Source organism: Pongo pygmaeus, chromosome 1 (genome assembly GCF_028885625.2).
Source record: "Pongo pygmaeus isolate AG05252 chromosome 1, NHGRI_mPonPyg2-v2.0_pri, whole genome shotgun sequence".
NCBI lineage: Eukaryota > Metazoa > Chordata > Mammalia > Primates > Hominidae > Pongo > Pongo pygmaeus.
In genome coordinates this window covers 204,296,309-204,321,892 of record NC_072373.2, presented here as the reverse complement: position 1 = coordinate 204,321,892, position 25,584 = coordinate 204,296,309, and the positions used below count along the sequence as shown (strand labels likewise).

Sequence of the window (25,584 nt, the reverse complement as noted above, 5' to 3'; positions counted from 1 at the left end):
ATTTCTTTCAGCTTCCAGACGCCCAGATAGGGTAGGTTACTTGCCTCACTCACACAGGAAACAGATGGGCTGGGTTTGACACACCCCAGCGTATTTAATAACCACCTGAGAGTGAAGTCTGGGGGCTGGAAAAGGCAAGACTGACCAGAGGGGGGCTCTGGGCTCTGGGCTGTTTTTCAGCTGACCTTTTTTGAGCACCTCCTGGATTTGGGACCAGATTTTGAATCCCCACTCACCAGCTGTGTGACCATAGGCATCATCACTAGGTCCCCTAAGAGCCTCAGTTTCCTTCTCTGCCAAATGGGGCCAGGGCCTACCTCCCAGGGCTGTTGTGAGGATTAAATGGTGCCACAGGGGCCAGGCGCAGTGGCTCGCACCTGTAATCCCAGCACTTTGGGAGGCCGAGGTGGGCGGATCCCCTGAGGTCAGGAGTTTGAGACCAGCCTGGCCAATGTGGTGAAACCCCGTCTCTACTAAAAAAAAAATACAAAAATTAGCCAGGCATGGTGGCGTATGCCTGTAATCCCAGCTACTTGGGAGGCTGAGGCAGGAGAATCGCTTGAACCCGGGAGGCGGAGGTTGCAGTGAGCTGAGATTGCACTACTGCACTCCAGCCTCAGCAACAGAGCAAAACTCTGTCTTAAAAAAAAAAAAAAAAATGGTGCCACAGGTGTGAGGCACTGAGCCCAGTGCCTGCCATGCGGCAGAGGCTTGGAAGAGAGCAGCTGTTAGCACCAAGCCCTCATCTCTGCCCTCCTGGGACTCCCCGTTTATTAGGAAGGACAGGCCTGTGTGTAAATAGTCCCTGCAGTGTGACAAGTGCTACAATGAAGGCTGAAGTGGAGGCAGCAGTCATTCTGCCTGGCAAGGTCAGGGGAGGGCTCCCAGAGTGGGGCAGGGCAAGGATAGCCACCATCTCTGGGTTGCATACTTTCCCAGACTTTGTCTCTTTCCACCCTTGCAGCAACTCTGGGAAGTCAGTGTAACTACCCCACCCCATGTTACGGATGGGGAAACTGAGTCCTCTCACAGTTGACTAGTTTGTACAAGGTTTGTATCTGGTAGAGCTGGAAGCCACACATGACCCTTCCCTTCTCCCTGGGAGGAGGTGACATTTGAACTAAGTCTTCAGAGATGAAGTGTTTGCCAGGCAGACAGCATGAGGGTCAGAATGTTGGTCCCTGGGAATATTCTGCCTGAGTCATGGGGGGCCATTGCCAGAATACTTGGTCCCTGTGCCCACACCGTGAAAGTGGAGGTGGAGGGACCCACCCAAGACTCCTGCCCCACCACCATGGCCTCCATGGCTATTGGGAGCAGCTAAGGGTGGGGGTGCCCCACAGAATCTTTCTCCCAAGCGTGTAAGTTCTGACAGTGCTCCCCCAATCTCCTTTCTCTTTTCCAGAATGGACAGACCTCAGGGGAAGAAGCTGGACTTCAGCTGTCCAAGGTGAGGACCAGGGCCAGCACCCTGGGCGAGGGGCTGTGGAGGGTCCTGTTTGCATGGCCTTGGAGGAGGTTGAGGGCTCCAGCCTCTAGCCCCTTTGCCCAGCTCAGCTGTCCTTCTCAGGGCCCACCGAATCCTTGTGGCAACCCTGGGCGTAGAAATCACTTGTTCCAACCTTCCTATTTTGTAGGTGAGGCGACTGTGGCCCAGAAAGGGTCAGGAGCAGAATCCAGGTCAGGGCTCTGGTTACCTGTCACTCAGGCCAGGATGCCCCTGAGGTTTATTTACTCATGGAATTCGGGCTGGCTCTAAGGAGTGATGGGAGGGGCTCAGGCTGGCTATGCTGCTCCTTTTGGTAGAGTTGCGCTTCCCAAAAGCCTGGAAGTGAGCATCTGGTCACGTGAGCTGGAAAGCGGGTGCTGGTGGCCTCTCAAGGCTAACCAGACCCATTGTCTGGCATGTGGCACTCACGGCATTTCTTAGGGCTTCCACTTCCCAGTGTGAGGCTCATTCCTTCACCCCTGCTATCTCTGCTTCCCCTGGGCCCCTTCCTGTAGCCCCCAGCCCCTGTTGCTGGTTTTGTGTTTTGCCGAAAGCACCAGGACTAGGTGACAGTGGTGTGACCTTGGGGAGGTTCCTTGTACACTCTGGGCCTTGGCTTTCTCATCTCTATATTGGAAAAGACCACATCCCCTTCACAGGGTGGCTGTGAGGTCACAGGAGATGCTGGCTATGGAGGGTCTTTGGAAGCTGCTTAGGCAGGGACAGAGCATGGTGTTAGAGCAAATCCGGGTTCCATTCCTGGCTCCATCCCCACCATTTAACCAGAAGCTCTTCTCCCTTCTGAGTCTCAGTTTCCTGAGCTGTAAGTTGGGGAAACAGTGCCTATCGCACAGGAGCAATGTGAAGGACGATGAGATAGTAACTGCCTGGCACATGGCAGCTTCGGTGCCAGCACCGAAAATGTCCTCGTATATTGCTCAGGTCAGCTTCCTGCCAGTGGCCCCACCTTCCAGACCTAGGTTGGCTTGAGCACCAGACCTGCCATAAGCTTGACCTTTGAGATGGATGCAGGATTAGTCCTGATGTTTACCTTGACTCAGCGTCCTAAGATGAGGTGACTGAGCTGGGTAGGGTAAGGCAGGTAAGGGAAGTATTCTCCCACCGCTTCTCTGTGGGTTGCTGTGGCAACCTTGGACCAGCAGAGGCCAGTAAATAGTCTGGACTGGGCCCCTTGGTTTATCTCAGCCCATGTCTGCAGAATCTCCTCCCACAAAGTAGCTACCTCTCGTTGCCTAGTAACAAAATGAAGAACTGTAGGTTCCCAGTGAAGAAACACGGTGTTCAGATCTCAGGGCTGAGGTTCTGGGGGTTGCAGAGGAGCTTGCAGCATTTAGGGACCTGTGCTAAGTAGAGCCTCTCACCTCAAGAACTGCAGGGGCTGACTGGGAGATGGCAGGAGCTTGCTGAGGCAGGTAACCTTTTGCTTCCAAGCCTATGACTCTTGCTCTAGAGCAGAAGATCCTGGGGTGGGAAGAGAGATAGGGCTGGAGATGGATGGGACATGGAGTCTCGAATGCCACTTAAGGAAGAGAAAGAGCTTAACCTAGGCCTAGCATCATACCAGGTGCTTTGCATTTAGTTCTAACCACATCCTTGGAGGTAGATTGTTACTATCTCCATTTTACAGATGAGAAAATTGAGGTTCAACATCACATAGCTGGTGGGCAATGAAGACAAGTCTTGTTCGGCTTCAAGGTCATTCCTCATAGTCCAGAGAACCCTGAGTGCTGAAGAGGAGGAGCATTGGCTTTCTGTGATTCCAAGTGGGACCAGTCCTGGGCACCTGCTCATCCATCTGTTGTCCCAGCCACCAGTGTCCCTAATGCCCACTTCTGGGCTTAATACACCAGGGGGCGCTCAACCTGTGGTCCGGACCTCATCACTTTGTGCAGTGGAATGAGCTGGCAATGGGCCACTTTATCCTAATCAGACATTCGGTGCACCCTGTTGTACACAGGCGGGCCTAAAATGAAGTCAACATCCCCCACCCTCCAGGAGCTCCCAATCTTTGGGCAGAGGGTGGAGACAGGAAAGCCATGTGGTAGGCGCTATGATGGGGCAAGAGCACAGCTGTGGGCACATAGAACCTCTGCTCTGTGCCAGGCCCATGTTGGGCAGAGACATATACCACCACCTTCCAGGTACCCACATTTCTCTCCATAGCATGACGAGATGAGCACGTCCCCGGGAACCCAGCTGATGGCATCTGAGTTCAGGGCTGAGTGTGGACCAGAGACATGGTCACTGCCGTGCGTGGCCGAGGAAGAAGAGTTGGGGTGGGCTCTAGGGCACAGGCCATGTTCCCTGCGGAACTGGCATTTGGCTGGGGCTCGAAAGGCAGGATTTGGGCAGCTGAAGAAAGAATTGGGCCTTCCAGGTGGCAAAGAGGCAGGGAAGAGAGGGATTCCGAGTTCAGAATCCTGCACCTATTTTTTATTTGCCTTGTAACCTTGGGCAAGTCACTTGCCCTGCTGAGGCTCGGGTTCTTTCCTGAAAAATAAAAGGAGAATAAAGCCCATTTCTCAGGGCTACCTGGAAAAGAGAATGTGGTACATATAAATTAAAGAATCTAACAGGGCTTGTGGCACAATGTTGCTGTTTAATGCTTGTTTATTTTATTCATTTCAGGCAGAAAGCGGGATTTGGGATTTGGCTTTTAGCAGCAATAGTGTGGATAGCCATCCAGGGTGAGAACTCTCTGGATCCCCTCAGCACCTAGGTGCATGTGGTACCCTCAGGCACACCGGGGCTCCATCTGCCCTCCCTCCCTTCCTGGGAGTGGACTGGGCATCCCAGGCCCCCTCCCCCAGCTATCTCCGGAGCTGGACCCCTTTGAAGCGCCTGCAGGTCTATTTTGAGAGCTGAACGTCTCCCCTCCCCTCCTCTCTTCCTGTTTATGAAACCCTGATCCCTCCCGGATCCCTCATGCTCCCCTGGCCAGAGCTTAGGCAGGATGTGACTGTGGACTTCAGGGAGCCTTGGGCAGCCTCAGGTGTTGGGAGGAACTTCCCTTGGCCTGGCCAGAGAAGGCCAGCCACCCTCCTAGTACCTGGGGCCCTGTGGCTGGGCTCTGTCCCTTCAGCCTGCCCAGGGGAGACCCCACAGCAGTAAGACTAAGTAAACCTGGGAGAAGTTCTGTTTCCAACATCCCCTTGTCTCTGTGGCCCATTTTGCTTCTAGAAACAATCTGAGAGTGGAGCATATTGTTCTAACCTTCATTTTACAGAGGAGGAAACCGAGGTTCAGACAGGGAAACAGATTTGCCCGGGAGCACCCAGCTAGTGAGTGGCCAGCTCTTCCTGACTTCCCACTCTACCCTCCTGCCTTAAGCCCCTTGGTCACACAGGTCTTTCTCTACCTGGAGTGTCTTTTTTTCCTCCTTTCTGCCTGGCCAACACTTGTTCATCCTCAGGACCCAGCTGGGCTGCCCCTCTCTGGAAGGTCTTTCTTGACTTCATGCACTGGCAGATAGTCACCACCTCTGGGCACCCGTAACACCTTGATTATGGCTGTCTCAGGATAGTTGTGGTTTTTTGGTTTTGTTTTTGTTTTGAGGCAGGGCCTCCCTGTGTTGCCCAGGCTGGAGTGCAGTAGTACAACCACAGCTCACTGTAGCCTTGACCTCCTAGGCTCAAGTGATCCTCCTACCTCAGCTACCAGAGTAGCTGGGACTACAGGCGCACGCCAGTATGCCCAGCCAGGAGTTCAACACAAGCCTGGGCAACACAGGGAGACCCATCCTCTACAAAAAACAAATTTTTTTTTTTTGAGACAGAGTTTCGCTTTTGTTGCCCAGGCTGGAGTGCAATGGCGCGATCTTGGCTCACCACAACCTCTGCCTCCCAGGTTCAAGCGATTCTCCTGCCTCAGCCTCCCGAGTAGCTGGGATTACAGGCATACGCCACTATGCCTGGCTAATTTTGTATTTTTAGTAGAGACGGGGTTTCTCCATGTTGGTCAGGCTGGTCTCGAACTCCCGACCTCAGGTGATCTGCCCACCTCGGCCTCCCAAAGTGCTGGGATTACAGGCATGAGCCACCACGCCCGGCCCTCTACAAAAAATTTTTTTAAAATTAGCCAGATGTGGTGGTACGCACTTGTCCTCCCAGCTTACTCCAGAGGCTGAGGTGGGAGGATCGCTTGAGCCCAAGAGGCTGCAGTGAACCATGATTATGCCACTGCACTCCAGCCTGGGCAACAGAGTGAGACTCTGTCTCAAAAAAAAAAAAAAAAATGCCAGACACAGTGCCTCATGCCTGTAATCCCAGCACTTTGGGAGGCCGAGGTGGGCAGATCGCCTGAGCTCAGGAGTTCGAGACCACCCTGGGCAACATGATGAAACCCTGTCCCTACTAAAATACAAAAAATTAGCCAGGCATTGTGGGGTGTGCCTGTAGTCCCAGCTACTCGGGAGGCTGAGGTACGAGAATCACTTGAGCCCAGGAGACGGAGGTTGCAGTGAGCTGAGATCTCACCACTGCACTCCAGTCTGGGCAGCAGAGTGAGACTCCCTCTCAAAGAAAAAAAAGGCTGTGTGCGTGCAGTAACTGCTCAATCAGTAGGAGGCACACTTACCATCATCTCTCCATGCCAGTCCTGACCTAGTGTTGGAGGCCAGCTCCCCCTCAAGGCTGCCAGGGAGCTGTGGACCCCTCCTCACCTGCCTGGAGACATGCTGGGAGATGTGTCTGAGGACATCTGTCCCACCTGAGGGAGGGTGTAGCGCCTGGGAGGGCCCTGCAAATGCTGCCAGCTGGGGAAGGGGCTGTTGGTGTCCGTTAGGGCCAGGATTGGCAGGTGGGCTTGGCTACAGCTGGCAGGGTGGGAACCCTAGAGACCAGGGATCAGGCCTGGGGGCTCTGGGCTTCTCTTCCAGCTGCCCTGTAGGAGGAAGTAAATAAAGAGGAAGTCCCTATGCGGGGGATGGGGCAGGGACCAAGGGATGTGGGCTGGTGGCTGTCCTCCCCCCGCCCGCCACCAGAGGCCTCAGGGCCCACACAGCCTTCAGCAAAGGCAGTTCTGAGACTGTTTCCTTCCTGTTGCCCCTTCTGGTACTCTGCTGGCCACAGAGGCTAGTGTGGACCAGGCCCCTTGGTTTATCTCAGCCCGTGTCTGGAGAGTCTCCTCCCACAAAGTAGCTACCTCTCTACCTTCTTTGCATCTGAGGGACCAGGGGTTGGTAGGGAGCGTGAGCTTTGGGGCTTCGAGAGCTGCCCCAGCCTCCAAACCCCTGTCTGAGGAAGCTGGAGAGCAATGAGAGGCTTGGCTGAGGGAGGCATCTTTCACAATCTCCCGGCAGCCGTCCACCCGCAGAGACTCTGCAAGGACAGGGAAGGGGAAGTCCGTGTGTGCATGGGGGCGTGTGTTTCTGCATAGGGGTTGTCTGTGGACAGGGTTTCCGATCATCGGCCTGAGTGTGTGTGTGTGCATGTCAGTTCCTGTGCTGTACTGGTATGAGTGATGAAGTGAGGCCATGTAGAAAGGGGCTGGGCCTGGTCAACCCCTGCCCCATAGCTGCCTGCTCCTCCTCTCAGACCTCTGTGAGGTCCTTGGTCGGGCTTTCTGCCCGCCGTACCCATCCTGGGGCTTGGGACTGGCAGCCTTCTTTGGGGCAGCTGAGCAGGGCAGGACCGGGGGGGCCACTGGTGCCTGCTTTCTGGGCTGCCATTGTGGGTGGGCATAGCCATGGGAAGGATGCTATGGGGGGGGTGGGACACAGTATCTAAGCTCTGAGCTGGACAGTCAGACAGTGGCCTTTGCTGACTTTTGCCCCACATTCTCTCAGGTCCTCCCCTCACGTGGATGTTTGCGGGTGCTGATACGCCCACTGTGTCACCGCGTTATCGCCTTGTGGCTTTTGTCTCTGCTCTTGTCTCTCCTCCTTAGAGTCAGAGGACATAGGGAGAGGTGTGCCCCTGGGCCTTCCCTGGGGTCATGGGCTTGGGGTCTGCAGTGTCCCCTCCTCTACAGAGGAGCCTGACCCATCTTCTGCCCCTCCTCCCTGCAGAGGGGGAAGTGAGAAGGAGGGGGGCCAGAGACCCTGCCTTCTGGGCCAGGAAGGCTAAAAAAAGCAGAAGTAAGAAGAGTAACGGGGCCCTCTGGCCACTGGCTTGAGCCCCACCATGCAGACCCCGGCAGATTTCCCCAGGGTTGAGAGAGACTTGGTTCCCTGTCCCAGAAAGGTGAGCAGAAGAGTCGCCTGCCTCCAGCAGTGTCTGTCACCATGACTGGGCAAGGAATGGGTTTGGGGGTGGCTCTGTCCCCTGGGGTTTCTGGGTGGTTTCCTGCCTCTGTCCCCAGGGAGTGCTCTCAGTCAGAGGCAGACAGATGAGGTGGAGGTTCAGATCTCAGGGTGGGGTGTGCAGGTATTGCTGTGTGGGCTTGGCCCCCCCTTAGTCCCTCTTTGAGCCAGGATTTCTGCCTGTCCCGCCAGGAGGTTACACTCAGGGGTCTGATTTGACTGCAGCTTTGTGGTGTTTTTGTGGAGCTGTTCCACCCACTCCTCCATCTGTCAGGGAGGGTTAGGTATCTTCCCCTGAAGATCAGATTGTGTCTCCAAGGGCCAGGACCTATAGTGGGAGGTCCCAGATGGACCCTAGTACTGAAGGAGAAGGGGTTTTGGGCAGACGTGGGTGGGCAGGACGTGGCTCTGGCTGATTTACCTGCCCACACTTTCCTGGCATTTGATGCCTGCTGACCCCAGGCCAGGCAGTAAGCAGGGAGGCTCCTGGGTCCAAGATAGCTCTGCCACTGTTTGCTTTGAGCCTTGGTGAATCACTGTCTTCTGGGCCTCAGTTTCCTGTTCCTGGAATGAGGATAACAGTTTTTAGGATATGATCTGAGTCAAAGACATCAGACTGCACTCAGGAGATAGTCCTCTCAGCTACTGTCTGGGTCCCCCTCAGGTCTTGGCATAGGAGGAAAATCCTAGGGAAATGGGAGATCTCAGAGGTGGGTCTGCAAGAAATACCAGAGTCCTCTCCTGAGTGGTGGGAGTTTGCAGATTGTCTCCCCTCATCTCTTTCCCCACCCCAGGTACAGCAGCAAGAACCCACAGCTCCGCCCTTAACCCCTTCCTGGGGATCCCTGCCCTGCTGCCTGCCCGTGTATCTGCCAGGTGTCAGACCTATGTGCCCTAGGTATTGTCAGTCTGCTTGGGGCTCGCCGACTCTCCCGCTGTCTCTCTTTGCTGCCTACCTGTGTCTGTGGTTGGGTTCCAATCTCTGTCTCCACTTGATAAGTGCCTGACTTCACCTTTTGGGTACATGTCACGTGTTAGGTGCCTGTTGTTCATGTCCCCTTCTGTCTCTGCCTGTTGGGTTTATGTCTTCATCTGTCTCTGCCTGTTGGATACCTGTCCCCTTCTGTCTTTGCCTGTTGGGTTCGTGTCACCATCTGTCTCTGCCTTTTGGATACATGTCCCCTTCTGTCATTGCCTGTTGGTTGGTTGGTTTGTTTTTTTTTTTTGAAATGGAGTCTCACTTTGTTGCCCAGGCTGGAGTGCGGTGGTACGATCTTGGCTCACTGCAAACTCCCCCTCCGGGGTTCAAGCCATTCTCCTGCCTCAGCTTCCCAAGTAGCTGGGATTACAGGTGCCCACCACCATGCCCAGCTAATTTTTTGTATTTTTAGTAGAGACGGGATTTTACCGTGTTAGCCAGGATGGTCTCGATCTCCTAACCTCGTGATCCGCCCGCCTCGGCCTCCCAAAGTGCTGGGATTACAGGCGTGAGCCACCATGCCTGGCCTGCCTGTTGGGTTTATGTCCCCTTCTGTCATTGCCTGTTGGGTTGGTATTCTCTTCTGTCTCTGCCTATTGGAGATGTGTTCCTCCTGCCTTTGCCTGTTGGGTACATGTCCCCATCTGTCTTTACCTATTGGGTATATGTCCCCATCTGTCTCTGGCTGTTGGGCTTGTGTCCCTATCTGCCTACACACATTGGGGATGAGTCTCTGTCCACCTCTGTCTGTTAGATATGAGTCCCCTCCTGCTTCCCCTTGTTGGGTACATGTCTCCATCTGTTTTCTATTGGATATGAATTCCTCCTGCCTCTGCCTGTTGGGTGCATGTCCTTATCCATCCCTGCCTGTTGGGTATGTGTTCTCTCCTGCCCCTGCCTGTTGGATGCCATTCTTTTTTTTTTTTTTTTTGCAATGGAGTCTTGCTCTGTCACCCAGGCTGGAGTGCAGTGGTGCTATCTTGGCTCACTGCAAGCTCTGCCTTCCAGGTTCACGCCATTCTCCTGCCTCAGCTCCCGAATAGCTGGGACTACAGGCGCTGGCCACCACGCCTGGCTAATTTTTTTGTTTTTTTTGTATTTTTAGTAGAGACAGGGTTTCATCATGTTAACCAGGATCGTCTCGATCTCCTGACCTCGTGATCCACCTGCCTTGGCCTCCCAAAGTGCTGGGATTACAGGCGTGATGGATGCCATTCTTATCTGTTTCCACCTGTTGGGTGCCTGCTTCTGCCTGTTGGGTGTCTCTCTTCGTCTGCCTCCACATATCAGGCACCTGTCTTTGTCTGTTGGGTACCTGTTTGCTATTGGGTACCTCTCTGCTGTTGGGTACCTGTCTGCTCAGCAGCTGCATTGGCAGGGGGCTTTCCCTTTGTAGGCCCACAGGGAGGATGGGGGAACAGCCGGAGGGCAGCCCTCAGGCTCTGAGGAGAGGGGGAGAGAGGAAGGGAACGTGGTGAGGGTGTAGGCCTGGTGCTGGAAAACCACAGGCCCTGAGTGATTGGCTGCCCTGGGCCAGGCCCAGCCCCCGCCCTTACCCTGCACATCCGCCTTGGTCCCGGCCACCACTGCGGCAGCCCCGGACTCTGCCTGCTCCTGCCATGGTGCCGTGGCCCTGCTGGGCGGATGGAGCAGGATCCCAAGCCGCCCCGTCTGCGGCTCTGGGCCCTGCTCCCCTGGCTGCCCAGGAAGCAGCGGCCCAGGATCAGCCAGACCTCTCTTCCTGTCCCTGGCCCTGGCTCTGGCCCCCAGCGGGACTCGGTGAGTGTGCCCGAATGTCTGGTCCTGGCCTGGCTATGTCCCTCGCAGCAGGTGCCTGGGAAGCCAGCTTAGCATAAGCTGGCTTTGGGCTGTCCTGGCCCAGGCCTGGCCCTGCGGGGTCACTGGACCCTGCCCAGACTTGCTTCCTGGGGAAGTGAGGAGGCACTTCAGGGCTTCAAGGCAATGGCAGCAGATTGGAGGGAGGGTAGAGTCCTGGAACGGCTAGGACCTGGCAAGGGGCTTCCAGTAGGTTTGTATGAGGGAAGTTTGGGAAGTTGAGCCATGCAGTCTCTGGCCTTAACTCTGACCTGCCCCAGGCCAGCACTTACCTAGTTGATGGGGGAGTTTGGGTGACTCTTGGGTCTTTGTGCACGTCAGCCCTGTCCCGCTGACCAGAGGGATCCCCTCATCCCATCCTGACCAGGAACGAAGGCCCAGCTCTACCTCCCCATATGAGAACAAGCCTACTTCCTATTGTGGCAACACTAAAACAGCAGCGGGAGGGAAGCCCCACGGGCGGACCTGGGGCAGGTCTCTGGGTCTCAGCCAGAGCCTGGGGTTGACTCAGCCTGGCCATGCCTGGGCATCCCTTTGAGCCTAACCAGGCAGAGCATTGTGAGCAATAGGAGCGGTGCCTGTTCTGGTTTGACCTCCCCAGCCTTTGAGGCTCTTTTGAAATCAATGACCCTGGAGGCTAGCCCTTCAGGGAAGTTGTCTGTTGGGCCTTTAGGTCCCATCTGCTGCGGTCTGATGGGAATGGACTTGGGCAGGGGAGCCTCCTGCTGCCTGGATGGGGCCCACCATGCCCACCAGCTCTGTCCCTCCATCAGGATGAGGGCGTCCTCAAGGAGATCTCCATCACGCACCACGTCAAGGCTGGCTCTGAGAAGGCTGATCCATCCCATTTCGAGCTCCTCAAGGTTCTGGGCCAGGGATCCTTTGGCAAAGTGAGTCATGAGCCCGTAGCTGTGAAGGCAACACTTGTCATGTTAGAGGTGGGGGTCAAGGGTCACCTAGGGGCCCAAAGGATCAGAGGTCACCTTGGTACCCAGGGAGAGCAAAAAGGTCAGCTTGGGGCTCAGAGAAGATAGAGGTCAGCCTGGACTCAGACCTCTCCCACCTTCTGCCCTGCTTCCCGCTCTGCCTTCTCAGGTCTTCCTGGTGCGGAAAGTCACCCGGCCTGACAGTGGGCACCTGTATGCTATGAAGGTGCTGAAGAAGGCGACGCTGAAAGGTGAGTGGGGACACCTCCCTGTGCAGAACCCAGGTTTGGCTGAGGGAGGCAGCCCAGACTTCAAGGGCCTTGGGTCTGGTACGGGAGACAGCTCTGTCTTCAGGAGCAACTAGTTCAAAGGTGGAGAAACAGGCCTATTTCTCAGCCATCCCTCCCCAGCCAATCCCCCTCCCCCTAAGCCAAGTGCCAGTGACTGGCTGTGAAGGTCTGGAAGGTGGTAATAGGGTAAATGCAATGTGTTTGTCAGGGGGTGGGGCCCTCAACTACCAAGCTGATCAAGCAGACGCATTCTGACTGTTGATGCTAGAAGAGTCTGAGGGAGACCTCTGTGGCCCCTAACTCAGGGGCCTGAGAGAAGGGCGTGAGTGAAGAGGCAGGGAGCCCAGGGAGGCAGCTGGGCCAGGCAAGAGAGGGTGAGTCCAGGCAGGGCCACAGAGCTGGATGGCAGAGAGGTTCAGAAGGGAGCCCCGAGCCAAGGTTAGAGTTCTGGGGACTTACAAAGGGTGTGAGGATGGTTGATAGTGGGCTTTGGGTTGGATACTGACCACTTGGCCTGGGAGCCTGTGTGACCACTGACCCGGCAGAGTCATAGCCAAGTGCCCTTCCTCGACCAAGTCTCTTTTTAAATAAAAGTCAAGGCCGGGCGCGGTGGCTCACACCTGTAATTCCAGCACTTTGGGAGGCCAAGGTGGGCGGATCATTTGAGGTCAGGAGTTCAAGACCTGGCCAACATGTTGAAACCCCGTCTCTACTAAAAATACAAAGAAATGAGCTGGGTGTGGTGGCGTGCACCTCTGATCCCAGTCAGAGCCAAATCCTAGCTGGGGAGGTAGTGGGGGCAGTAGGAGGCGTCAGCCTTAAGGATGTTATGGGTGGCTTTGGTATCCTAAGGCCAGCCTGGTGGGTATGGGAGTCATCCCCCAGGAGGTATGGTGGCAGCTTCAGAGGGAGGAGAAAGATGAAAAGCCTGGGTCCCTGCTGTGAGGGGCTCACAGGCTGGGCAGGAGAGGCTAAGCATACCCGACAGTGTGGTGCAGCCAGTGCTGTGACTGGTGTGCATGGATATCCGATGCGCTGGGGAGCTGGGAGTGGTGGTGCAGTCTCGTAGAGGGTGGGCCCAGAGGCCAAGGGGACACCTAAGGAGCAGTAAGCCTTGGAGGATGAGTGGATTTCTCTAGACCAAAAATGGTCGAGGAAGGGGACCCTGGGAAGGAGAAACTGTTTGCCTGAACTAAAGTGTAGAGGTGGTTTGAAAATGTAAGGTAAGCTGGGCGCCCTGGCTCATACCTGTAATCCCAGCATTTTGGAAGGCTGAGGCGAGTGGATCACTTGAGGTCAAGAGTTCGAGACCAGCCTAGCCAACATGGGAAAACTCCGTCTCTACTAAAATACAAAAATTAGCTGGGTTTGCTGGTATGCACCTGTAGTCCCAGCTACTCAGGAGGTTGAGGCACAAGAATTGCTTGAACCCAGGAGGTGGAGGTTGCAGTGAGCCAAGATCGTGCCACCATACTCCAGCCTGGGCGATGAGAGCAAAACTCCGTCTCAAAGAAAAAAGAAAATGTAAGGTGACCAAAATAGTTAACTCCGGTGTGGTCCCTGTCATGTCGAATGAGGAAAACACAAAAATTAAAATAGAGGAAGGGGACCAGCTCCTGCAGCCCTGTGTGCTGACATGGAAGGTGTGTTGGAAGGCAGCTGCAGCTTCTACTTGTAGCAAGGGCCAAGGATTGTGTCCTGAACAAGACTCCGGAAAGACGTGCAGGAGGAGTACATTGGCCAGATCTCCTAAGATAAGCAGCTGTGAGCATCAATTCTGGAATGGCAGTGACGAATGAATAGAATTCATACTAGATGGATGGACTAGTGAAGGCTTTGGGACTATGAGGCTGGAGAGGAAACTGCCAATCCAGTACATGGACCAAAAAAGCCTTTAGTTTTGCGTTGTGTGTATTGCTCAGACATTTTGTCTGGTCTTAGTAAGCACTCCCTAGCCTTCCACCTCTCCTTCTAATAAAAGTCAAGGCCAGGTGCGGTGGCTCACGCCTGTAATCCCAGCACTTTGGGAGGCCAGGGTGGGTGGATCATTTGAGGTCAGGAGCTCAAGACCAGCCTGGCCACCATGGTGAAACCCTGTCTCTACTAAAAATACAAAAAAAATGAGCCAGGTTTGGTGTGTCTGTAATCCCAGCTACTCGGGAGGCTGAGGCACTAGAATCGCTTGAACCTGGGAGGCAAAGGTTGCAGAGAGCCGAGATCACACCACTGCACTCCAGCTTGGGTGACAGAGTGAGACCCTGTCCCATTAAAAAAAAAAGTCAAAGGCCACATGAGAGGTCTCAGTCAAGGGGTAGTCAATATTGTGATAAACTTAGTTGAAACACAGTGCCCAAAATGAACCTAGGCAGCCAAATCCAAAAGCCTGGTTTTTTTTGTTTGTTTTTTTTTTTTCTTTCCCGAGACGGAGTCTCACTCTGTCGCTCAGACTGGAGTGCAGTGGTGTGATCTCGGCTCACTGCAACCTCTGCTCCGCGGGTTCAGGCGATTCTCCTGCCTCAGCCTCCTGAGTAGCTGGGATCACAGGCACATGCCACTGCGCCTGGCTAATTTTTGTATATATATATTTTTCTTTTTTGAGACGGAGTTTCACTCTCGTTGCCCAGACTGGAGTGCAATGGTGCAATCTCGGCTCACCACAACCTCTGCCTCCCGAGTTCAAGTGATTCTCCTGCCTCGGCCTCACGAGTAGCTGGGATTATAGGCCCACGCCACCATGCCTAGCTAATTTTGTATTTTTAGTAGAGACAGGGTTTCTCCATGTTGGTCAGGCTGGTCTCGAACTCCTGACTTCAGGTGATCCGCCCTCCTCAGCCTCCCAAAGTGCTAGTATTACAGGCATGAGCCACCATGCCTAGCCAATTTTTTTTTTTTTTTTTTTTTTTTTTGAGACGGAGTCTCACTCTGTCACCAGGCTGGAGTGAAGTGGCGCGATCTTGGCTCACTGCAACCTCCGCCTCCTGGGTTCAAGCGAGATTCCCCTGCCTCAGCCTCCTGAGTAGCTGGGACTACAGGCACATGCCACCAGACTAGCTAATTTTTTGTATTTTTTACTAGAGATGGGGTTTCACCACATTGGCCAGGATGGTCTCGATCTCCTGACCTCATGATCCGCCTGCCTCAGCCTCCCAAAGTGCTAGGATTAGAGGTGTGAGCCACCACTCCTGGCCCCAATTTTTGTATTTTTAATAGAGACAGGGTTTCACCATGTTGGCCAGGCTAGTCTCGAACTCCTGACCTCAAGTGATCCTCCTGCCTCGGCCTCCCAAAGTGCTGGGATTACAGGCATGAGCCACTGCGCCTGGCCCAAAAGCCTGTTCTAATCAGACTAGTGAAATCAATAAAACGTGATACTTGGTGGGCTTCAATAAATTTAGAAGGCAACCTGAAAAAGAGAAAAGTGCTCCAAAGGAGAAGCACAAGCACTGTAGGAATCCAGAAGGCCCTAACCCAGCTTGGCAAATTAAGGAGTGCTTCCTGGAGAAGGTGAGGCCTAAGCTGAGTCAAAGAACCTGCTGAGAATCAGAACTGCCCAATAACTTGTATTCTTTAAAAAAAAAATATATATATATATATGAAGGGTGCCCACCCAGACCCATAGATCAGGATTTTAGGGCCAGGGATCTAGCTGCCCAGGTAGCCGTTCTTACCAGCCCCCAGACTAGAATTTGGGAATTTTTATGCCAGATGGAAAGCAGGGCTGGTGAAGGCATGCCAGGGGGAGGTGCAGAGGCAAAGTCTGAGGATCTGACAAAGCAGAGAACCTAGGGGAGCAGGTTGCTCAGACTGGCTGATTAACAGGTCTTGATGGGGCCTGGTGGGAAAAGGGACCAGAGATATGGGCAGGGTGCCAATGCCCCAGCTGTGGGCACTGCTGTGAGAGGTGGGGGTAAGGAGCCAGCCAAGGAGCCAGAAACAGACTGGGAAGGAAGAAACCTGAGGATTGAGTGTCCCCAAAGCCCTGGGTGAGGGGGCCTTGGGAGCTCAGGCCTGGAGGAACAAGTGGAAAAGAGATCCCTTAGCGGGGGCTTGGGAGTGGCTGTGTTGAGTGTCTAGGCTACTGGTGACTTCCTTTCTCATCTGGCCAGTACGTGACCGCGTCCGGACCAAGATGGAGAGAGACATCCTGGCTGATGTAAATCACCCATTCGTGGTGAAGCTGCACTATGGTAAAGCTGCAGGCCCTGCCTGAGCTCCTACCCCACCCATCCTTCGCCCTTGCCTGTGGTCTGTACGCTGTCCCACCGCCTGCCTGGCAGGCCAAGGGAGCCAGGCTGGAGAAGCAGATCATAAGGCCCTGCTGACTCTACCATTGCCTTTCTCCCTCTTCCCAGCCTTCCAGACCGAGGGCAAGCTCTATCTCATTCTGGACTTCCTGCGTGGTGGGGACCTCTTCACACGGCTCTCAAAAGAGGTGAGCTAACATCTACTGCCAGAGGGCCCTGGGATGGAGCTGGGGGACGACAAGTCCTCCCATCCCAGGGCCCTGTACAGAATGTGTTTGGTATGGCTTGAACCTGGAACCACCCAGGCCTGCCTAGCAGCCCCTGGCCCAGGAAATACCACGCACCCTGGAATGGAGGCCATACGCTGGCAAGGTCTCTGAGAGTTTCTCCCAAGGAAACTCCGGGGAGCTAAGGGTTCCTCTCACCTCCGCACCTGCCTTCTTCCAGGGCTGCTCTGGGCAGAGGTTTGAAGATAGGGGAGAAGCCCATAGTCACCCAGAGAGCCAGAGACTTTAGCAGTCATCTCGCATATGTCATCCAAAAGGATTTTGAACCAACATAAAAGGATTTGAGGCTGGGCGCAGTGGCTCACGCCTGTAATCCCAGCACTTTGGGAGGCCGAGGCGGGCGGATCAGGAGTCAGGAGATCGAGACCATCCTGCCCAACATGGTGAAACCCCGCCTCTACTAAAAATACAAAAATTAGCTGGGTATGGTGGAGTGTGCTTGTAATCCCAGCTACTCAGGAAGCGGAGGCACAAGAATCACTTGAACCCAGGAGGCAGAGGTTGCAGTGAGCCAAGATTGCGCCACTGCACTCCAGCTTGGCGACAGAGGGAGACTCTGTCTCAAAAAAAAAAAAAAAGGATTTGAGCTAGAAAATGAGACCATTCGTACAATTCAAACTTTAAAGAGAATCTAGCTTTTTTTTTTTTTTATTGTAATTGTTTTTTTTGAGATGGAGTTTTGCTCTTGTCACCCAGGCTGGAGTGCAGTGGTGGGGTCTCAGCTCACTGCAACCTCCGCCTCCCGGGTTCAAGCAATTCTCCTGCCTCAGCCTCCCGAGTAGCTGGGATGACAGGTGCACGCCACTACACCTGGTTAATTTTTGTATTTTTAGTAGAGACAGGGTTTCTCCATGTTGGCCAGGCTGGTCTCGAATTCCTGACCTCAGGTGATCCGCCTGCCTCAGCATCCCAAAGTGCTGGCTGGGATTATAGGCGTGAACCACCGTGCCTGGCTTAAATTGATATTTTCCCGAGTACCTGGGATGATAGGTGCATGCCACCACGCCTGCTTAATTTTTGTATTTTTAGTAGAGACAGGGTTTCTCCATGTTGGCCAGGCTGGTCTCGAACTCCTAACCTCAGGTGATCCACCTGCCTCAGCCTCCCAAAGTGCTGGCTGGGATTATAGGTGTGAGCTACCGTGCCCGGCTTAAATTGTGATTTTAATGTTTGAATAGGTAATACATTTACATGATTCGAAAGAAAAATATTCATGAAGAAGTCTTCCTCCCACCCCAGCCCCCTCTATCCCCACCTATAGGTAAACATTTTTATTGGTTTCTTATTTAACTTTCCCATGTTTCTTTTGCAAACGAATCCGATATATGTTTATTCCTACCCCCACTTCCTTATGTAAAAACTACTATTCTGTATACACTGTTCTGTACCTTGCTTTTTTCAAGATAGTATATCTTGGAGCTCACTCCATATCAGAACATGGAGAAACTCCTTGTTCTAGTTCATGGCTGCAAAGCACTCCATTATGCAGGGGAGACAGCTGATTCCAGCCTTCTACTCTTGGACCCTAGGCCTGTTTCCCACCCCTTCTATTTCTGAACGATGCCACAATGAGTGGCTTGCGTATTAGGCATTTCATACTTCAAATCCTTTGTATGATGAGAAGGCTATATGGCCTGGGGTTTCCAAGGGTCCTCCCAGGGTGACCCTTCAGGACCAGGAAGCTGCTGACTGCCCAGTGTCCTAGCTCTTAAGGAAGAAGAGGTCCCTGCTGAAGGCTCCTCCTATCTTTTGCAGGTGATGTTCACGGAGGAGGATGTGAAGTTTTACTTGGCCGAGCTGGCTCTGGGCCTGGATCACCTGCACAGCCTGGGTATCATTTACAGAGACCTCAAGCCTGAGAAGTGAGTGAAGCCTCCAGCCCCATCCCAGCCTCCCCAGGGGAGGCCTCTTCTAGGACAGGGCCATCCTGAGGTGGGTGGGCATGGCTTTCTCCAGAAACGCCCCCCTCTCTTGGGCAATCTGAGGAATGGGTGAGTGGGGTGGGTGGTAGTGCCAGCTGCCCTGTCACTAATGCTACCATTACCAAGGGCCAGGTACTTTCCATGCAGGTAATGTTGCCCATCTTTTTTTGCTAATCTAGTGTGACATTTGAGATGCCACCTTTAGAGGTCTTTCCTTGATAAAGCCCTATAGAATTTTCCCTAATATCTAACTACCCTCAAATGATAACTAAGGAGCCAGGGGCAGGTGGGAGTTGGAATAAGATCTGGCTTTAGTGTTAGGCAGCCCTGTATTCAAATCCTGTCTCCACCTACTAGCTAGACCTACTAGCTCAATGACTGTAGAGCTACTTAACTGCCCTGAGCCTTAGTTTTCCCATTAGCAAAACGGGGCCCTAATAGTACTTGCCTCACACAGTTGCTTCAAGGATTAGCAAAAAAGATAGGCAACACCCCTGCGTGGCACTGCTACCACCCTGCAACACCCGCCCAGTCATCAGAGAGAACTGGGTGGAGCACCTCCTCTGGGCTGAGCCCAACTCCCACAGCCCTGTGGTGACACCACCACCCACACGGCCACAGCTGAGGGGCCCTGACCCCCATTCCTCTATTACAGCATCCTTCTGGATGAGGAGGGCCACATCAAACTCACTGGTGAGTGGAGGGCGCCTGCCCCCTCGGGCCCCAGGGGAGGGCAGGACAAGGTCATGATAGTTCTCGGCTGAGTGCTGGGGGCTCATTCTTCCCGAGAAGCTGTGCCAGTTACTTGGAAGTGGTGAAAAACTCAGGCCTCAGACTTGGAACACCCTCAGTTGGAATCCCAGCCCCTCATTGTGTAATGCTGGGCAAGTCACCTGACCTCTCTGGGCCTTAGCTTCCTCCTGAGTGTCATGGGGGTGATGCCTTCTGGCCTCTGGGCACGGGGGTTGGATGTGCAAAGGGTGGCAGCAAGGAAGGCAGGGGTCCTGAGGTGTGTCCTCCTGCCCTCCTTGCTGTAGACTTTGGCCTGAGCAAGGAGGCCATTGACCACGAGAAGAAGGCCTATTCTTTCTGCGGGACAGTGGAGTACATGGCCCCCGAGGTCGTCAACCGCCAGGGCCACTCCCACAGTGCGGATTGGTGGTCCTATGGGGTGTTGATGGTGAGTGCCCAGACAGGGGTAAAGGATCCAGCCCAAGCCTCTGGCCTCAATCTCCCCATCTGTACAGTGAGGGGGTTGATCATCTCTAGGGCTCTCCCAGTCTCCTCTCACAGCTAAGCTGGCCTCACCCTATATGCACCTGCAGTTTTCTTCCTTGGAAGGATCCCAGGCTTGACCCCACCTGGGATGCGCCTAACCCAGTGCAGGCCTTCTCCCCAGCCTCGTGCCCCCACCACTGCTCCTGGTGGTCTGGTTGGCAGAAGCAAGAGGGACGGACATAATTCTTGCTCCAGGCTGACTTGGATGTATCAGCAAGAATCCTGGGACTAGGGCAGAGGGGCCTGATTGGGAGGAGGCGGGAGGTGTGTCGGAGACAGGGATCAGAGCCTGAATAGACCCTTGTCCTCTGCAGTTTGAGATGCTGACGGGCTCCCTGCCCTTCCAGGGGAAGGACCGGAAGGAGACCATGACATTGATTCTGAAGTAAGCCCCAGCCCTGCCCTGATAACAATGGACTCCTCCAAGCCCCAGCCCCAGTTTGGGGGTCAGAATATTATTACCCTGTCCCTGCCCCAGATTCTCTCTCTAATGAGACTCTCCTCTGGGTTAAACATTATACCTTCCAGAGCCCCTCTTTCATCCATGGGGGCCTGTGGGTGGGATCCCTGAAGCCTTTGGGAAGTGAATTAGTGGATGGCTTGTCTAGACTGAGCTGGGAGCTAGATCTGGACAGGGAGCGGGGGAGATGGGGCCTCTGGGGCGGGGCTCAGCCTTGATGAGTCCTGGGGGCTGTTTCAGGGCGAAGCTAGGCATGCCCCAGTTTCTGAGTACTGAAGCCCAGAGCCTCTTGCGGGCCCTGTTCAAGCGGAATCCTGCCAACCGGCTCGGTAAGCAGCCCCAGCTCAGGGGAGGGGATGTGGCGATGGGGAGCCGGGTACAGCTGCAGCCTAGGCCACAGGGCCACATCTGGGCTGAAAGGGGCCGTTGTCCTTTGTGTGGGCAGACAATGCCGCGGGCCACCCTGCCTTCTGGCTCCATGTGTGGTGTTGTGGAGGGGGGAGTTGACCTGTGTGTAGGGGGAAGGCAGGAACTGAGTCATCCCTACTCCCTCTGGGGACAAGGACAGAGGCCCCCACACAGCTTCTCCGCCAAGGCTGCTGGCACAAGAGAAATAGCACGAGCTCAGGAGTCAGAAGGCACAGGTCCCAATCCCGGCTCTGTGTCAGGTCCCCACTGCCTGGCACGAAACAGTCCCTCTATAAATATTTGTTAAACGAATGAGGCCACTTATGAACTAAGTGACCCCGGGCAGGTGACTTCACCTCTCTGTACCCCAGGTTCCTCGTCTCAATGGGAGATGATGATCCCAAGCTTGCTTCAGGGCTCTGTTGATGAAATGAGGTTGCGTGAACATGCCGGCACGTAGTAGGTGTCCAGTGTGTGCTAGCTTCCCTGGCTCCTGGGTTCATCTGGTCCATGACCAGCTGTGTAAGGTCCAGTCAAGGCCCCTGGGGTCGAATGGAGTGACAGCCTGTCCTATGATTAAAAAGGTCAATGGGATAAGAGGAACAGAGAAGAGGCTTGCCTTGGAATGATGTGGGGCTCTCTGTAGGTCTCAGAACAAGCTCAGCTTCTGTTCTGACTGTGTGGCTTTGGAGAAGTTGCCTAAAGTCTCTGGGCCTTCCTCCTCCCACTAGTACATTGGAACTTCTTCATCAGAAGCTCCAGAAAGTGGAAAATGCTGAGTAGGTGACAGGCCTTAGGGTGATGGCTGGGTAGATTTCAGGCAGAGTGAGCCCATTTTCCCCTCTGCTCCAGCAGCTGGTCCCAGAGCCCTGTGAGGCTGCTTGGTGGGCAGGGTAATATATGGGACTTGTGCCAGCCAGGGACAGACCCTTCATTTGGGCTCTTTCAGGCTCCGGCCCTGATGGGGCAGAGGAAATCAAGCGGCATGTCTTCTACTCCACCATTGACTGGAATGTGAGTGTGTCCACCCACACCAGGGCTCCGGCCATCTTGGACACAGGAGGGGTGGTGGGAGGGGAGCCGCTGCCAGCGAGGGCCCCAGACACAGGAGCAGAGGGTCACAGCCTGCCCTTGAAGACAAGGGCTGGCCTCCCGAGGGCAAGCGATTTTGAGAGCTGGGCAACATGGCCTATGTTCCAAGCCCAGCACCTCCTCCTGCATGGGGCTCCTGGTGGGCTGTTGAGGATGCTGTGGTGACCAGAGTGCCCGCCCCACTGTGCAGAAGCTATATCGTCGTGAGATCAAGCCACCCTTCAAGCCAGCAGTGGCTCAGCCTGATGACACCTTCTACTTTGACACTGAGTTCACATCCCGCACACCCAAGGGTGCGTCCCTTATCTGTTTTGTCTGTCTTGGGCTGGTACAGGAGGGAAGCCGGGAGTCAGTGGCAGCTTGGGGGGCAGAGATAGTCAGGGACACTGACAGGCCAAGGTGTGTGGGTGGGCAGGCGGGTGAGTTTCTGGCTCCGTGGGACTCTGACTTTGTCCCTGTCTCACTCCGCCCGACTCTCTCACTATGGGGCTCTGTGGGTCTCTGTGTCTGGTGAGAGAGTGGGAGTGGGGATGTGTGGGTGGTGAAGGCCACAGTAGAAAAGCCAGGACCCCTGCCTGGGGCACCTTCCAGCCCACTGGGAAGACCAAACACATCAGGCTTATCATCATGTCAGGGAGAAAGAATCTGACCCAGCCACACTGTGTGGAGGCCGAGCAGAGGTGACAGTGCCCATAGGTCAGGGACGCGCATGGGAATCAGCTTTGGCTGCCCTGACTGCCGGGCCTCCGTGTACTTATCTGGAACAAGGGCGCAGCCACAAACCCACTCATTCCCTGAGGTTGCTACAAGAAGCCAGTGAGGGAGCTTCTGGGAAGGAACCTGGTGAATCCTAACTTTTTGGCCAGATATTGACAGTGGGTGTGGGGTGGAATGTTCTGGGAAGCCTCCTATAAGGGCATGTTTTAGGAGAGGGGGTGCTTTTCTTCTCTCCTCCCCTCCCCTCCCCTCCCCTCCGCTCTCCTCCCCTCCCCTCCCCTTCCCTCTCCTCTCCTCCCCTCCCCTCCCCTTCCCTCTCCTCTCCTCCCCTCCCCTCCCCTTCCCTCTCCTCTCCTCCCCTCCCCTCCCCTTCCCTCTCCTCTCCTCCCCTCCCCTCCCCTTCCCTCTCCTCTCCTCCCCTCCCCTCCCCTTCCCTCTCCTCTCCTCCCCTCCCCTCCCCTTCCCTCTCCTCTCCTCCCCTCTCCTCCCCTCCCCTCCCCTCTCCTCTCCTCCCCTCCCCTCCCCTCTCCTCCCCTCCCCTACCCTCTCCTCCCCTCCCCTCTCCTCTCCTCTTTTCAAAATGGAGTCTCACTCTCTTGCCCAGGCTGGAATGCAATGCCATGATCTCAGCCTACTGCAATCTCCGCCTCCTGGGTTCAAGAGATTCTCCTACCTCAGCCTCCCGAGTAGCTGGGATTACAGGCATGTGCCAGCACGCCTGGCTAATTTTTGTATTTTTAGTAGAGATGGGGTTTCACCATGTTGGCCAGGCTGGTCTCGAACTCCTGACCTCAGGTGATCCACAAGGGGGTGCTTTTCTCACTGCACTTGCACACCTCTGATGACAGAGACAGCACTTCTCCAAGCAGTCCGCTGGGCAGCGTGACAAGTGCAGCTTCATAGGAGTCAGGGGCCGGAGGAGCAGCATCAGGCAAGGCTTCTCAGAGGAGGGAGCGTGTGAGCTGAGTGTTGAAGGATAGGCAAGGAGTGGATTATCTAGTTAAGGGGAACAGTGTGTGCAAGGGCTCAGAGACCCCTCTAAGGATCTGAGAAGTCCAACGTGGCTCAGCTGTGCTATGGAGAGAGAGGAGGCGAGGATCACAAGGCCCTCAATTGCCAGACTCAGGAGCTGGGCTTACTCCTGTAGGCAGAGGGGAACCTTCGAAAGGTGTGAGCAGGGTGGCAGATTTGTGGTTGGAACCTTCCCTCTAGCTGCTGTGCAGAGATGGACCTGAAGGGGCTGACATAAGACGGGGAAGCTGGGGAGGAAGCATCCAGGAAGGGATGAACTGTCTTGGCCTGGGATGGAGGTGGATGTGAGAGTCTTTTTTGTTCCTCATGCAACAGGACTGGACTGGTCTAAACACATATGAGCAGTTGGGCTAAGGCCTGTGTTGGACAGGCCCTCTGCAGGCTCCCGCCACGGCCAGCCCCTGAGGCAGGTCTGGAGGCCCTGTGCTCCCCATTTGCTGAGCTGCCTCAGGGTCAAGGGGACCTCCTCAGGTACCCTCACATTCCCCTCCCATCCGTACAGATTCCCCAGGCATCCCCCCCAGCGCTGGGGCCCATCAGCTGTTCCGGGGCTTCAGCTTCGTGGCCACCGGCCTGATGGAGGACGACGGCAAGCCTCGTGCCCCGCAGGCACCCCTGCACTCGGTGGTACAGGTGAGGGGAGCAGGGGGCTGCTGCTCCATTATCCTTTTCTAAAGAATGGCTGAGTACACAGGCTCTGAGTTGGACAGAACCAGGTTCATACCCTCATGCCACTGTGGGATCCGTAGGGCCTCCAACATAAAACAGGGACAGTAAGGCCCACCTCACACAGTGGCCCTGATAATTGGATGATGATATGGGTATACATTTCCCAGCACAGAGCCAGGGTCTGGGTACATGTCAAGAGGTGCCCAGGGTGGTGGTGCCGAGTGACTGTCGTATCTCTGGCATAAGGGTAGCAAAGGACTTGTATCTCTTCACACTTGTTCCCCACTTCTACTGCCTCATGAAAGTTTCAGGTTGAGAGGCAAGAATGTAGACTGTGGAGCTCATTGCATGGGTTCCAGATTCACAAGACAATGGACTTTGGGGTTTTCTGTTTGTTTTAGAGACGTAGTCTTGCTCTGTTGCCCAGGCTGGAGTGCAGTGGCACAATCTCAGCTCACTACAGCCTCCACTTCCCAGGTTCAAACAATTCTCCTGCCTCAGTCTCCCGAATAGCTGGGACTATAGATGTACACCACCACACCCCACTAATTTTTTTTTTTTTTTTTTTTTTTTTTGTATTTTTAGTAGAGGTGGGATTTTACCATGTTGGCTAGGCTGGTGTCAAACTCCTGACCTCAAGTGATCTGCCCACCTCAGCCTCCCAAAGTGCTGAGATTACAGACATGAGCACCCGACCAGATAATGGACTTTGGATGAGATACTCCTTTCCTCGTGCCTCAGTTTCCTCATCTGTAAACGGGGGAAATGATAGAAGCTTCCTCCATAGAGCTGTTATGAGGATTATTAGAGTTAATACATGTAAAGTTAATGTGGGCTGGGCACGGTGGCTCATGCCTGTAATCCCAGCACTTTGGGAGGCCAAGGAGGGTGGATTGCTTGAGGCCAGGAATTTAAACAGACCCATCTGGCCAACATGGTGAAACCCCATCTCTAAAAATACAAAAATCAGCTGGCTGTGTTGGCGCGTGCCTATAGTCCCAGCTACTTGGGAGACAGAGGTTGCAGTGAGCTGAGAACGCACCACTGCACTCCAGCCTGGGCAACAGCACAAGACTCTGTCTCAAAAAATAAATAAATAAAATAAAAAATAAAGTTAAGGTGACTATGTGATTTACTTTCCAAACTGGGACATCTTAGTCCAGGACAAATATTAAATCAGACTGGATGCAAGGACCACACGCACAAGCCAGGGCTGGCCGTGGGGCATGCAGTCACCTGATGAAAGTGCTTAGAATAGTGCCTGGCACACAGCACACACTAAGCACCATTCAGCATTGCTATGTCTGATGTCCCAGAACCTTGAGACACCCCATGAGTTGAGCTGTGATACCCCAGAAAGGGAGGCGGGTCACTCAAAGCCATACTTAGTGGCACAGCTGGAACTCAGCTCAGGGCTCCTGCGTGCCTCCCAGGCCTGCCCAGGCTTTTCAGAACTAAAGTCCTCTCCATGTGTGTTGTGACCCTGTTGCCCACTCCCTACACTGCCCTCTGACCACAGGCTGCAGTCCAGGCAGGCTGGGAGCCAGCAAGTATGCCCATTATATAGAATAGAAAACTGAGGCCCAGAGAGGGGCAGGCTGTCACCTGCAGTCGCATGGCCAACACTCTACCCCAAGTCTCCTGGCCCTTCCCTGGTGCTGTCTCTACTGAGCCAAGACCTTGGGTGCTGGGG

The 25,584-nt window shown here is 54.5% G+C and overlaps 1 protein-coding gene across 5 annotated transcripts in view; it reads left to right on the top strand.

Annotated features, from left to right (window-relative positions):
• Positions 1 to 25,584, top strand: part of RPS6KA1 (ribosomal protein S6 kinase A1) — a 45,634-nt gene that overhangs the window by 5,716 nt on the left and 14,334 nt on the right. The window contains exons 2-14 of one of the 5 annotated variants that reach the window (XM_054499041.2): positions 1,406 to 1,450; positions 11,340 to 11,456; positions 11,662 to 11,743; positions 15,889 to 15,969; positions 16,135 to 16,214; positions 18,069 to 18,175; positions 18,891 to 18,928; positions 19,273 to 19,415; positions 19,828 to 19,898; positions 20,214 to 20,302; positions 21,331 to 21,395; positions 21,664 to 21,766; positions 23,725 to 23,855. In XM_054499041.2, coding sequence (XP_054355016.1) covers positions 1,406 to 1,450; positions 11,340 to 11,456; positions 11,662 to 11,743; positions 15,889 to 15,969; positions 16,135 to 16,214; positions 18,069 to 18,175; positions 18,891 to 18,928; positions 19,273 to 19,415; positions 19,828 to 19,898; positions 20,214 to 20,302; positions 21,331 to 21,395; positions 21,664 to 21,766; positions 23,725 to 23,855 — 1,152 coding nt within the window. Of the gene's footprint in view, positions 1 to 1,405; positions 1,451 to 7,581; positions 7,693 to 10,142; positions 10,510 to 11,339; positions 11,457 to 11,661; positions 11,744 to 15,888; positions 15,970 to 16,134; positions 16,215 to 18,068; positions 18,176 to 18,890; positions 18,929 to 19,272; positions 19,416 to 19,827; positions 19,899 to 20,213; positions 20,303 to 21,330; positions 21,396 to 21,663; positions 21,767 to 23,724; positions 23,856 to 25,584 lie in introns of those variants that run through there. The other 4 variants (XM_054499049.2, XM_063657957.1, XM_054499034.2 and 1 more) reach the window with 4 other exon arrangements.